Consider the following 12,343-nt stretch of genomic DNA (forward strand, 5'->3'; position numbering starts at 1 on the left):
GCTGCCGGAAGAGGTGCGGGCCCTGCGGGATCTTGGCCAATTCCGTAGGGCCTGCAAAACCGCCCTCTTCCGGCTAGCCTTCTAAGATGGAGCTTGGAATAAACATCACACCATCATTAATATAACTGAGATAGTAGCACTGTTAGATTATATTTTTAGGCTGTTTTTATATTATTTAAATACTTAATTGTTAACTGTATTGAACTGTATAATCTTGTTTTATTGTTTTAATATGGCTCTTGCCATGTCCTGTAAGCCGCCCTGAGCCTGCCTCAGCGAGGAGGGCGGGGTATAAATAAAATTTATTATTATTATTATTATTATTATTATTATGTGTTTAGGGAAGAGAAAAAGGATTGCCAAAGAGCCCTTGTGTAGTTGGAACCCTTTTCCTTCTGGTTGCAGTGGTATGTGTCTTCTTCAAAGGATGTCAGGCACTGTCCAAAGAAGGAGATTTCATTTTAAAAAGATGTTGCAACAGCATGTGTCCTAACCATACCGTTTTTTTTTTAAATGCATGTTACAATTGAAAACCAGAGTGGACTTTGCCTGTCAAAGGAAGAAGCATTTGGCTCTTGGAATGGCTTCATAACTGGGTTTCAGCTGGGGTTTCCTCAGTACAGCTTTTTTCCTCCTTGAAAACCTTCTGGAGGATCACCCTCATGCTCTCCCTGCGTCTAGACTTCCATGGTCTCCCAACCAGGAAATAAATGAATGGGTTGACACTGCTATTTAAACAGTCTAATAGAGCTGGAACAGATGCCATATATATCGGTAAATAATCAAAATAAGCGAGGATGAAGATGACATTTGCTGGAAAAGTAAAGAGGAGGAAGAAGAGAAGAGTGAGCAAGACAATGGTCAAAAGCCTTCCCCTTCGACGCTGTTGTTCTTTCAAACACACTTTGATGAATAGGGACACAGTGGCAATTGTCATGACCGGGAGGCAAAGCACAACATTCACAATAAACTGGTAGAAGTTTTCAATTGGTTGTTCGTTTGTATTAAAAAATGCGAGAGTGATGGTAATTGCAGTAAGCAAGACAGAGAGGACCCATATGAGTGCACATACAATGGTGGACAAACGCGGGGGCCGCTTGCATTGATGCCAAAGTGGGAAGAAGACGGCCACACACCTGTCAATGCTGATGGCCGCCATGAGGAAAAGACTAGCACTGTTCATTAATATGGCCAGGAAAAAGAATGGTAAAAAAATAAATCTAATCAAGGAAAGAATCTGAACCAAAAGTGATAGGAGGCCCCCAAAATCAGCGACAGCCAAGTTCAGGATGTAGGTCATGAAAGGATTCCTTTTAATGCGGAAGCCAAGAAGCCAGATGACAATTCCATTCCCCACTGCTCCAAAAATGGAGATGACCAATGCAATGATATCAATAACTTTTGCAATATGAATTTCAAAACTCTCTTCTCTTCCATTATCAGAGGAGCTATGAGATGGAATGCCTTCTGAAATATTATCATTTTCACTGACACTTGGGGAAAAAAAAGTAAGTATAATTAGAGTTATTAAAATTTTCCAGGACTGCATCCATCATGAAAAGAGTTGTCATGGAGGTTGGTTGTGCTGCTTGGAGCATTCTTGTTTTCAGTTCTTGCCTTTACACTTCGCCTAGGAGAAAGGAAACGGGAGGATTCAGATCTTGTTTTGTGACTAAACAGCTGAGGTTTTCAGCGTGACTTCATTCTATTTGACAATGAGTTACTAGTGAGGTTAATTTCATAGAATCAAAGACCGATCTCGCACTCACCGGAAGCCGCTCTCACGTCCGTCTTCTCAGCGCGGCTTCCTTCCGATTTCCCACGATCTGCCCCGGGGCTGCAGCAAGGATCGGTGTTTTCCCACAGCAAAGAGAAACCGCTAAAACCCAGTTTCTCTTTGCTGCATGAAAACTCTGACGCTTGCTGTAACCCCGGGGCAGATAGTGGGAAGGAAGCTGCGCTGAGAAGACAAGCGTGAGAGCGGCTTCCGGTGAGTGTGAAATCGGTCCTGGAGTTGAAAGGGGTCCTACAAGCCCTGTAGTCCAATCAATGCAGAATCTGCCTAAAGCATCCCAGTCAAGGGTTTGTTCAGCTGCTGCTTGAAGGCTGCCCATGAGGGGAGCCCGCCTCCCTATGCAGCTGATTCTACTGCTGAACTGCTCTTTCTGAACCCCCCCCCCCCAAATATCCATCCATGCATAATTTAAACCCATTATTTTGAGTCCTGTCATCTGCTGCTAACATAGGCTTGCCAATCCCCAGGTTCCAGAGGGGGTCTCCCACTTTTGCTTCCCGCTCCCAGTCAGCTGGCCGGCGGGGGGAAGCCCCACCCTCAGCTACCATGTGCCTTTCCACCTCCCGAGGCTTCCTCTTGGGATGGTGTGTCTGTGTCTTTAAGGCTGAACGGGGGCGGGGGGAGCAGGCAGAACAACACGGCTGCTCCCAGTGCTTGTGAAAGCAGCCCAGAACCTCTGTTGGTAGCACAATCTTTTCAGAGGTCGTTTGCATAGGAAAGGTAAACTTGAACATTTGGTTGCTCTGTCTCTTTGAAGAAGTTGGAAGTTCAGCAACTCAAGAGTAGAGATGCCCTTCCCCAGGTGGGAGCAGGCCCTCCCCTGCTTCAGAGTCATCAGAAATGGGGGGGGGGGAGGGAGGGAAACGAATGCCGGGCACTTCATTATTCCCTAGGGAGATCGATTCCCATAGGGTTTAATAGCGAACTGATCTGGGGGTATCTGGGGCTCTGGAGGGGTTGTTTCTTGGGGTAGAAGCACCACATTTTCAGCATTGCATCTGATGATTATTTTCAATTTTCAGAGTCATATATGTTAAAGCTGTCTGCACCTGGATGGCCAAGGCTCACCCAATCTCACGAAATCTTGGCTTCTAAGTGGGACTGGCCCTCGCTAGTACATGGTTGGGAGACCACCAAGGAAATCCATGGTTGTGCCTCAGAAGCAAGCAAAGGCAAACCACCTCCAAGCGTTTTTTGCCTGGAAAACATGCAGGAGTCACTGTAAGTCAGCTACACTTTCCATCTCCATAAGTTAAAGTGAACATCTATCCATGTAGATATCCAGTACTCTGGACAGAGTCTACCTCCCTGGTTTCCTTTCTCTGTGGCTGAATAAATCCTCATAATTGCTCACTCACCTCTTCCCCTTTTCAGGAGCTTGGTCGCTATGATTTTATCCTTCCCTCTTGCTTGCTGTCCCCGCAATCAAGGCTTCAGGACCTGCTTAAAGGGGATCACATCAGAGATCAGAGTCCAGAGATCACATCAAACACAAATATTGGCATCTGACTAAGGAACTCACAATGCACATACAAAATATAAATGTTTCAAGCGGAGGCACGTGACAAAAGGAGTGGAAAGGAAGAAGCAGAGTACAGACAACAGAAAGAAGCAAGGGAGGAACAGGTGCAGATAAATCTAGAAGCGGTAGGGCTTCCTTTTGGTTACTATAAGGACTAACGGGTTGAAGCTGAGGAACTTATAGGAAGTGAGAGCCAGTTTGGTGTTGTTGTTAAGCGTTCAGACTCTTATCTGGGAGAACCGGGTTTGATTCCCCACTCCTCCATTTGCAGCTGCTGGAATGGCCTTGGGTCAGCCATAGCTCTGGCAGAGGTTGTCCTTGAAAGGGCAGCTGCTGTGAGAGCTCTCTCAGCCCCACCCACCTCACAGGGTGTCTGTTGCGGGATAAGAAGATAAAGGAGATTGTAAGCCGCTCTGAGTCTCTGATTCAGAGAGAAGGGGAGGGTACAAATCTGCAGTCGTCATTGTTGTGTACACTCTGGAGAATAGGGTAAAAAAAAAGAAAAGAAAAAAGAACATGTAGAGCACCCAAGGAGGTGAATTCAGCAACATAAAGGGATCGCATGCAAAGTCTTACCTTCTTCACCAGATATTCGAAAGAAACTGGACACAGCCTTTTACTAGGGACGGAGGCTAATAATGTTCTAACCCCACACACAACTGTCTGGTATATCTCTTACAGAGCAGCGGAAATACTCTTAAGTTACTCCTCCACCCCCACCCCCCAACAAAAAGACTACCAAACAGAATGAACAACTCACCAGTGATCCATATCAGGCAGTCTGCTGAATCTGAGTCATTGATAGGGGTGTGGTTATTCTGCCCAGGATTTCCTGGCTGCTCCTATCTACAGGTCCAGGTTTACTGGTTGTTTCTTGAGTCTTTTTGATCTGAGAAGTGAAAGCAGTCCTTCTGTTGTTACCATTGACTTAGATAGTTCTGAGAAAGTTGCAGGTTCTGGACATTCAGGACCATCACAAGGAGAATTCACAGCCCCATCAAGGGACTCTGATTCCACGCAAGCTATGATTGCTGTGGAAGAACCCACCTCAGGTACTCCATTCCACCCAGTAGAAACCTCTCTATCCTTGAACTCAGGTTGTCCTGAAGAAGCTTCTAGGACTTCCTGGGTCTCAGTGAGAGACAGAAGATGGTCTACATGGCATCTCCATCATGTTCTTTCCTCTGGACTGAAGAAAATTTCCCCATCAAGCATTAGTCACATCTCCAAAAATGCACCTGTCTGAGAAATCGTTTCAGAGGGAAGCCATGTTGGTCTGCAAGAGCACAGTTATATTCAGGTCCGATAACATCTTAGAGACGAACAAGACCTCAGGGTTTAAGCTTTAAAGACTCAAAGATCCCTTCATTGTAAGGAATAGTTTTTTCTTCTGGCAGCGTGGGTGAAGTACAGATGGACCATCTTGATGCATGGCCCATAAATGCATAACTGGAACCCATTAGAGATGGGCAAAACCTATTATTCCAGAGGTTACCATAAAAAGTCCTTAAGTGTGGAGGAAATGGATTCTCGGATTTCATGTCTTGTGAGAAATCCCATCCCTGAAAAGGGAACTTGCAAGAAATTCCCAACAAGGTTTGGAAGTGGAGGATCATAACAAATGTAATGGAAATTGAGGGGTGGGCTTTTTTTGCAAACTGCATGGAACCTGCAAGGGAAGTAAGAACATAAGAACATAAGAGAAGCCATGTTGGATCAGGCCAACGGCCCATCAAGTCCAACACTCTGTGTCACACAGTGGCAAAAAAAAATTATATACACACATACGCTGTGGCTAATAGCCACTGATGGACCTGTGCTCCATATTTTTATCTAAACCCCTCTTGAAGGTGGCTATACTTGTGGCCGCCACCACCTCTTGTGGCAGTGAATTCCACATGTTAATCACCCTTTGGGTGAAGAAGTACTTCCTTTTATCCGTTTTAACCTGTCTGCTCAGCAATTTCATCGAATGCCCAAGAGTTCTTGTATTGTGAGAAAGGGAGAAAAGTACTTCTTTCTCTACTTTCTCCATCCCATGCATTATCTTGTAAACCTCTATCATGTCACCTCGCAGTCGACGTTTCTCCAAGCTAAAGAGTCCCAAGCGTTTCAACCTTTCTTCATAGGGAAAGTGCTCCAGCCCTTTAATCATTCTAGTTGCCCTTCTCTGGACTTTCTCCAATGCTATAATATCCTTTTTGAGGTGCGGCGACCAGAACTGCACACAGTACTCCAAATGAGACCGCACCATCGATTTATACAGGGGCATTATAATACTGGCTGATTTGTTTTCAATTCCCTTCCTAATAATTCCCAGCATGGCGTTGGCTGTTTTTATTGCAAACGCACACTGTCTTGACATTTTCAGCGAGTTATCTACCACAACCCCAAGATCTCTCTCTTGGTCAGTCTCTGCCAGTTCACACCCCATCAACTTGTATTTGTAGCTGGGATTCTTGGCCCCAATGTGCATTACTTTGCACTTGGCCACATTGAACCTCATCTGCCACGTTGACGCCCACTCACCCAGCCTCAACAGATCCCTTTGGAGTTCCTCACAATCCTCTCTGGTTCTCACCACCCTGAACAATTTAGTGTCATCTGCAAACTTGGCCACTTCACTACTCACTCCCAACTCTAAATCATTTATGAACAAGTTAAAGAGCATGGGACTCAGTACCGAGCCCTGCGGCACCCCACTGCTTATCGTCCTCCACTGCGAAGACTGCCCTTTTATACTCACTCTCTGCTTCCTATTACTCAGCCAGTTTTTGATCCACAAGAGGACCTGTCCTTTTACTCCATGACTCTCAAGCTTTCTAAGGAGCCTTTGATGAGGAACTTTATCAAAAGCTTTCTGGAAGTCAAGGTAAACAACATCTATCGGGTCTCCTTTGTCCACATGTTTGTTCACCCCCTCAAAGAAATGTAACAGGTTAGTGAGGCAAGATCTTCCCTTGCAGAACCCATGCTGAGTCTTCCTCAATAACCCGTGTTCATCAATGTGCCTACTCATTCTGTCCTTGATAATGGTTTCTACCAACTTTCCCGGTATTGAAGTCAGACTGACTGGCCTGTAATTTCCTGGATCTCCTCTGGAACCTTTTTTAAAGATGGGGGTGACATTTGCTACCTTCCAGTCCTCAGGAACGGAGGCAGATTTCAATGAAAGTTTACAGATTTTTGTTAGAAGATCCACAAGTTCAACTTTGAGTTCTTTCAGAACTCTCGGATGTATGCCATCCGGACCCGGTGACTTATTAGTTTTTAATTTGTCTAACAGTTGTAGGACCTCCTCTTTTGCCACCTCAATCTGACTCAGGTCTTTCAACACCCCTTCCAAAATTAGTGGTTCTGGGGTGGGCAAAACGTTCTCGTCTTCCACAGTGAAGACGGAGGCAAAAAATTCATTTAGCTTCTCAGCCATTTCCCTATCCTCCTTCAGTAATCCTTTTACCCCATGGTCATCCAAGGGCCCCACTGCCTCCCTGGCTGGTTTCCTACTTCTAATATATTTGAAGAAAGTTTTATTGTTGGTCTTTATGTTTTTTGCAATATGCTCCTTATAGTCCCTTTTTGCCTGCCTGATCACAGTCTTGCATTTGATTTGCCACAGCCTGTGTTCCCTTTTACTAGTCTCACTTGGACTGGTTTTCCACCGCTTAAAGGAGTCTTTCTTACCTTTTACAGCTTCCAATACTTTGTTTGTTAACCACGCAGGCCTTTTCTTATGCTTGTTTGTGCCTTTCCTAACTTGTATGTTATCTGAGCTTCTAGGATTATAGTTTTAAATAGCGTCCAAGCTTCCCCAAGGGTTTTGACCGTATGTACCTTTCCTTTCAGTTTCCTCCTCACATGCCTCCTCATCTCAGTGTATTTACCCCTTTTAAAGTTAAACGTGGTTGTGGCGGTCTTTTTGGACAACTCCCTATTTATACAAACGGTGAAATCAATAACATTATGGTCACTGCTCCCAAGTGGCGCAATCACTTTAACATCTCTCACCAAGTCTTGGCATTACTTAGGACCAAATCCAGGATCGGCCCACCCCTGGTAGGTTCTGAGACCATCTGCTCCATAGCACAGTCATTGAGAGCATCAAGAAACTCAATCTCTTTCTCTCGACCAGAACACATATTGACCCAATCAATCTGCGGGTAGTTAAAATCACCTATTATGACACAGTTTTTACGTTTAGCCGCTATCTTTAAGCCTTCCATCATATTATAATCGTCCTCTCTCTTTTGATTTGGTGGGCGATAACAAACTCCCATAGTTAAATTTCCTTTTGGGCCCTCTATTTCAACCCAAAGCATTTCTAAAAGTGAATCTAATTCTCTAAAAGTGAATCTAATTCTCTGACCTCAGTCTTACTGGACCGTATACCCTCTCTGACATACAGAGCCACCCCAACTCCAACCCTTCCCTCCCTATCCTTCCGATATAACTTATATCCAGGAATCATCGTGTCCCACTGAATCTCCTCATTCCACCAAGTTTCTGAAATTCCCACAATGTCTATGTTTTCTCCCAACACTAAACATTCCAATACACCAATTTTACTTCGAATGCTTCTAGCATTTGCATACAAACATCTATAATTTTCCAGGCGAGCTAGGCCCGCCACCTTCCTCCTGCCGCCTCGAGACTCTGGCGGACAGTCCATATTGATTGTCATCGTCACAGTACGGAAGTGAATGCATTTAGGAAGGGTTAGACTTCATTTTGCATAGAATGAGGACTATTCCTGTTTACTTAAACCAATTTCACACTATGCTTGTTCCAGGATGGAGAGCCCTTTTGCTACTGGGACTTCTCTCCGTTTTCGCACAAATTGCCCCGGAGCTGCGAGTTGGCATGCTGCTATTCTGCAGCAAGCGGATACGCTGATAAATGTATTCCACTTGCTGCAGAATAGAGGCACACCAACTTGCAGCTCCAGAGCCAGTTTAGTGTAGTGGTTAAGTGTGCGGACTCTTATCTGGGAAAGCCGTGTTTGATTCCCCACTCCTCCACTTGCACCTGCTGGAATGGCCCTGGGTCAACCATAGCTGTCATAGACCTTCTTCCCCTGTAGTGGTTAAGTGTGCAGAGTCTTATCTGGGAGAACCGGGTTTGATTCCCCACTCCTCCACTTGCACCTGCTGGAATGGCCCTGGGTCAACCATAGCTCTCATAGACCTTCTTCCCCTGTAGTGGTTAAGTGTGCAGAGTCTTATCTGGGAGAACCGGGTTTGATTCCCCACTCCTCCACTTCCAGCTGCTGGAATGGCCTTGGATCAGCCATAGCTCTCATAGACCTTCTTCCCCTGTAGTGGTTAAGAGTGCAGACTCTTATCTGGGAGAACCGGGTTTGATTCCCCACTCCTCCATTTGCACCGGCTGAAATTGCCTTCGGTCAGCCATAGCTCTGGCAGAGATTGTCCTTGAAAGGACAGCTGCTGTGATAGCCCTCTCAGCCCCACCCACCTCACAGGGTGTCTGTTGTGGGGGAGGAAGATAAAGGAGATTGTGAGCCACTCTGAGACTCTGAGTGAAGGGCGGAATATAAATCCAATGTCATCTTCTTCTTCTTCTTCCAGAGCAATTTGTGCAACAACAGAGAGAAGCCCCGGTACCAAAAGGGCTCTCCATCCTGGAACAAGCATAGTGTGAAATTGGTTTAAGTAAACAGGAATAGTCCTCATTCTATGCAAAATGAAGTCTAACCCATCTAAAATGAAGTCTAACCCAAGCATAGTGCAAAACTGGTCCCAGGTTTACGTTAAACGCAAGGACTGAACAGTATATTTTAACTTAGGAAGAAAAGGTCGAAGAAAAAAGATGGGAAAGCAGAATTGATAACAAAGAAAAAGCTTCCAGCTTCTACCTTTTCCCAGTCCAAACCCCGTCTCAAAATAGATGAAAAGAAACTTCAGACATTCTATTCAGAATTTAGAAAAAATTTAATGATCACTTTTTTGATTTTAAAGGAATTTGTCCATCCAATGCTGATCATCCAACCCCAACTAGAGAACAACTAAGAGAGACTTGGGAAAGAAACTTCAGATATTCCCTTCAGAATTTTGAGATCTTGGTCTTGATCACTTTTTTGATTTTAAAGGAATTTGTCCATCCAGTGCTGATTACCCACCCCCAGCTAGAGAACGACCAAGAGATACTTGACTTGATTCAACAGGGTGGGGCACAGAGTCTACATCCAAATGCACTGACCAGATACCCAGGAAGGAGCATCCATTAAAAATAGGAAATTCTGCAGTTCTCCCAAGATGTTCTTGAAAGCCTTTATGAGGGGAGGAAATTGCATCTAAGATCTTATGTCTCAAGGGAAAGTTGCTTTTTGCATTGGTAAACAGTGCAAAGGTATTTTCAAGCGATTGTCTGGGAGTCTAATGTAGCTTGAGAATGGAGATCTTGGGAGTTCCATTTTTCTTTCTGTGCTCTAAAATGGATGATTTGTGGCATATTAATCTGATGTTCTTAACCCAAAGTTTTAAATCTATTGGCGCTGAACAGCTATGAGCACAGATCCTAAGTTCCTCGTGAACGCACGGCATCATCTCTTTTACCTTTTAAAGTGCCCAACTCCTGTTCAGTGACGATAGATTAAGGGTTGGAACTTATTTTGGGCCCCATAGCCCGAGAGGTGATTTGCGTGATCAAAGCTGAAAACTCCGTTCTTTTCTTTGACCTTATTGACCCCAGGTGAATCTACTCGGTTAAGACAACAGTATACCCTTTCCTAGAACAAAGTTTGAGTCCAACAAAGTTTTATTCAAGGTTCCAAAAGAAGTCATGCACAACTCACACATGGTCAATCAATTATTTTGCACAGGCAATGCATCAGTGGAAAATACAGACAAAAAGATAACAAACATTTAAAAAAAATGATCAACCAATTCAGCAAGGAGCGGCAATAACAGGGATGTTAGCTAAGCTGTAAATGTTAGATATCAATGATGGAGCCTGTCAATAGCCAGGGCATATATGCTTAGTTCCTTTGCAAAATAAAATTGTACACATCCAATATAGATTGGTGATGATTTTGCATCCCTGGTGGTACAGTGCAGAAATGTAGATAAAAGGAATTCTATAAAGGTTTATGAAGAAGAAAAGGAGGAGGAGTTTTTATACCCTGCCCTCCACTACCTGAAGAAGAATTAGTTTTATACCCTGCCCTTCACTACCTGAGAGAGTTTCAAAGCAGCTTCTCAGAGCAGTTACAATTACCTCCCCTTCCTCTCCCCACAATCGGCACCTTGTTGAGTAGGTGGGGGTGAATTAGCTCTGAGAGAACTGTGACTGACCCAAAGTCACCCAGCTGCCTTCATGTGGAAGAGGAGTGGGGAATCAAACCTGGTTCTCCAGATTAGAGTGCTGCCACTCTTAACCACTACACCAAACTGGTTCTCTTTAGGACTGGTCCTACATGCAGCTCTAGCCACAAAAGACGTGTAAGAGTTTGCCCATTATTTTTTTGTACTGTAGCAGTTGAATCTGTGGTCACCTGTTTTCCTCAGTGGGACTGTAAGCTTCTAGAAGCAGACTTCAGTGGTGAGGCTCAAGTCTGACATCTCAGCCTCTAGCTATTTTTAAAAAGAGTTTCATCTCAAAAAGCACCTTAGGGAACAGAACTTTTCTACATGGCCGCAGGAGGATTGCTTGTTTCAAGAATTGATTGTTAACCACCCTGAGACCGCTTGCAGAGAGGGTGGGGTATAAATTAAAGGTAATAATAATAACTCAGAGAGAGGAATACATTTTGGTTTCATGTGTTTATGGAAGAGAAAAAGGATTGCCAAAGAGCCCTTGTGTAGTTGGAACCCTTTTCCTTCTGGTTGCAGTGGTATGTGTCTTCTTCAAAGGATGTCAGGCACCGTCCAGAGAAGGAGATTTCATTTTAAAAAGATGTTGCAACAGCATGTGTCCTAACCATACTGTTTTTGTGTTTTTTTTTTAAATGCATGTTACAATTGAAAACCAGAGTGGACTTTGCCTGTCAAAGGAAGAAGCATTTGACTCTTGGAATGGCATCATAACTGGGTTTCAGCTGGGGTTTCCTCAGTACAGCTTTTTTCCTCCTTGAAAACCTTCTGGAGGATCACCCTCATGCTCTCCCTGTGTCTAGACTTCCATGGTCTCCCAACCAGGAAATAAATGAATGGGTTGACGCTGCTATTTAAACAGTCTAATAGAGCTGGAACAGTTGACATATATTCTGGTAAATAATCAAAATGAGCGAGGATGAAAATGACATTTGCTGGAAAAGCAAAGAGGAGGAAGAAGAGAAGAGTGAGCAAGACAATGGTCAAAAGCCTTCCCCTTCGACGCTGTTGTTCTTTCAACCACACTTTGATGAATAGGGACACAGTGGCAATTGTCATGACCGGGAGGCAAAGCACAGCATTCACAATAAACTGGTAGAAGTTTTCAATTGGTTGTTCGTTTGTATTAAAAAATACGAGAGTGATGGTAATTGCAGTAAGCAAGACAGAGAGGACCCATATGAGCGCACAGACAATGGTGGACATACGCGGGGGCCGCTTGCATTGATGCCAGAGTGGGAAGAAGACGGCCACACACCTGTCAATGCTGATGGCCGTCAGGAGAAATTGACTAGCACCGTTCATTAATATGGCCAGAAGAAAGAATGACAGAGAAGTTTTATCAAAGCCAAAATAAAATAGAAAGCTCAAGCAAGGAAGCAGAACTGAAAGCGACAGGAGGAACCCGAAATCAGCGACAGCCAAGTTCAGGATGTAGGTCATGAAAGGATTCCTCTTAATGCGGAAGCCGAGAAGCCAGATGACAATTCCATTCCCCACTGCTCCAAAAATGGAGATGACAAATACAATGATATTAATAACTTTTGCAATATGGATTTCAAAAAAACGTTTTCTTCCATTGTCAATGAAGCTATGAGATGAAATACCTTCTGAAATATTATATTTTTCACTGACACTTGGGAAAAAAGAGTAAGTATAATTAGAGTTATTAAAATTTTCCAGGACTGCATCCATCAT

The 12,343-nt window shown here is 44.1% G+C and overlaps 2 protein-coding genes across 2 annotated transcripts; both read right to left on the minus strand.

Moving 5' to 3' along the window:
- Window positions 1–586: 586 nt before the first annotated feature.
- On the minus strand, window positions 587–1,556 carry LOC132574845 (mas-related G-protein coupled receptor member H-like). The gene is given in 2 exon segments (XM_060243076.1): window positions 587–1,498; window positions 1,500–1,556. Coding segments are annotated over 2 exon segments (969 nt in total).
- Window positions 1,557–11,353: 9,797 nt separating this feature from the next.
- On the minus strand, window positions 11,354–12,343 carry LOC132574846 (mas-related G-protein coupled receptor member H-like). The gene has a single exon (XM_060243077.1). It carries the CDS (start codon window positions 12,341–12,343, stop codon window positions 11,354–11,356), a length of 990 nt encoding a protein of 329 aa, XP_060099060.1.

The sequence above is a fragment of the Heteronotia binoei genome, chromosome 7 (genome assembly GCF_032191835.1).
Source record: "Heteronotia binoei isolate CCM8104 ecotype False Entrance Well chromosome 7, APGP_CSIRO_Hbin_v1, whole genome shotgun sequence".
In the NCBI taxonomy this organism is placed as follows: domain Eukaryota; kingdom Metazoa; phylum Chordata; class Lepidosauria; order Squamata; family Gekkonidae; genus Heteronotia; species Heteronotia binoei.

What these genes read in the sequence shown, in the direction of transcription:
- LOC132574846 (XM_060243077.1), bottom strand. Translation starts at nt 12,343, where the DNA reads ATGATGGATGCAGTCCTGGAAAATTTTAATAACTCTAATTATACTTAC.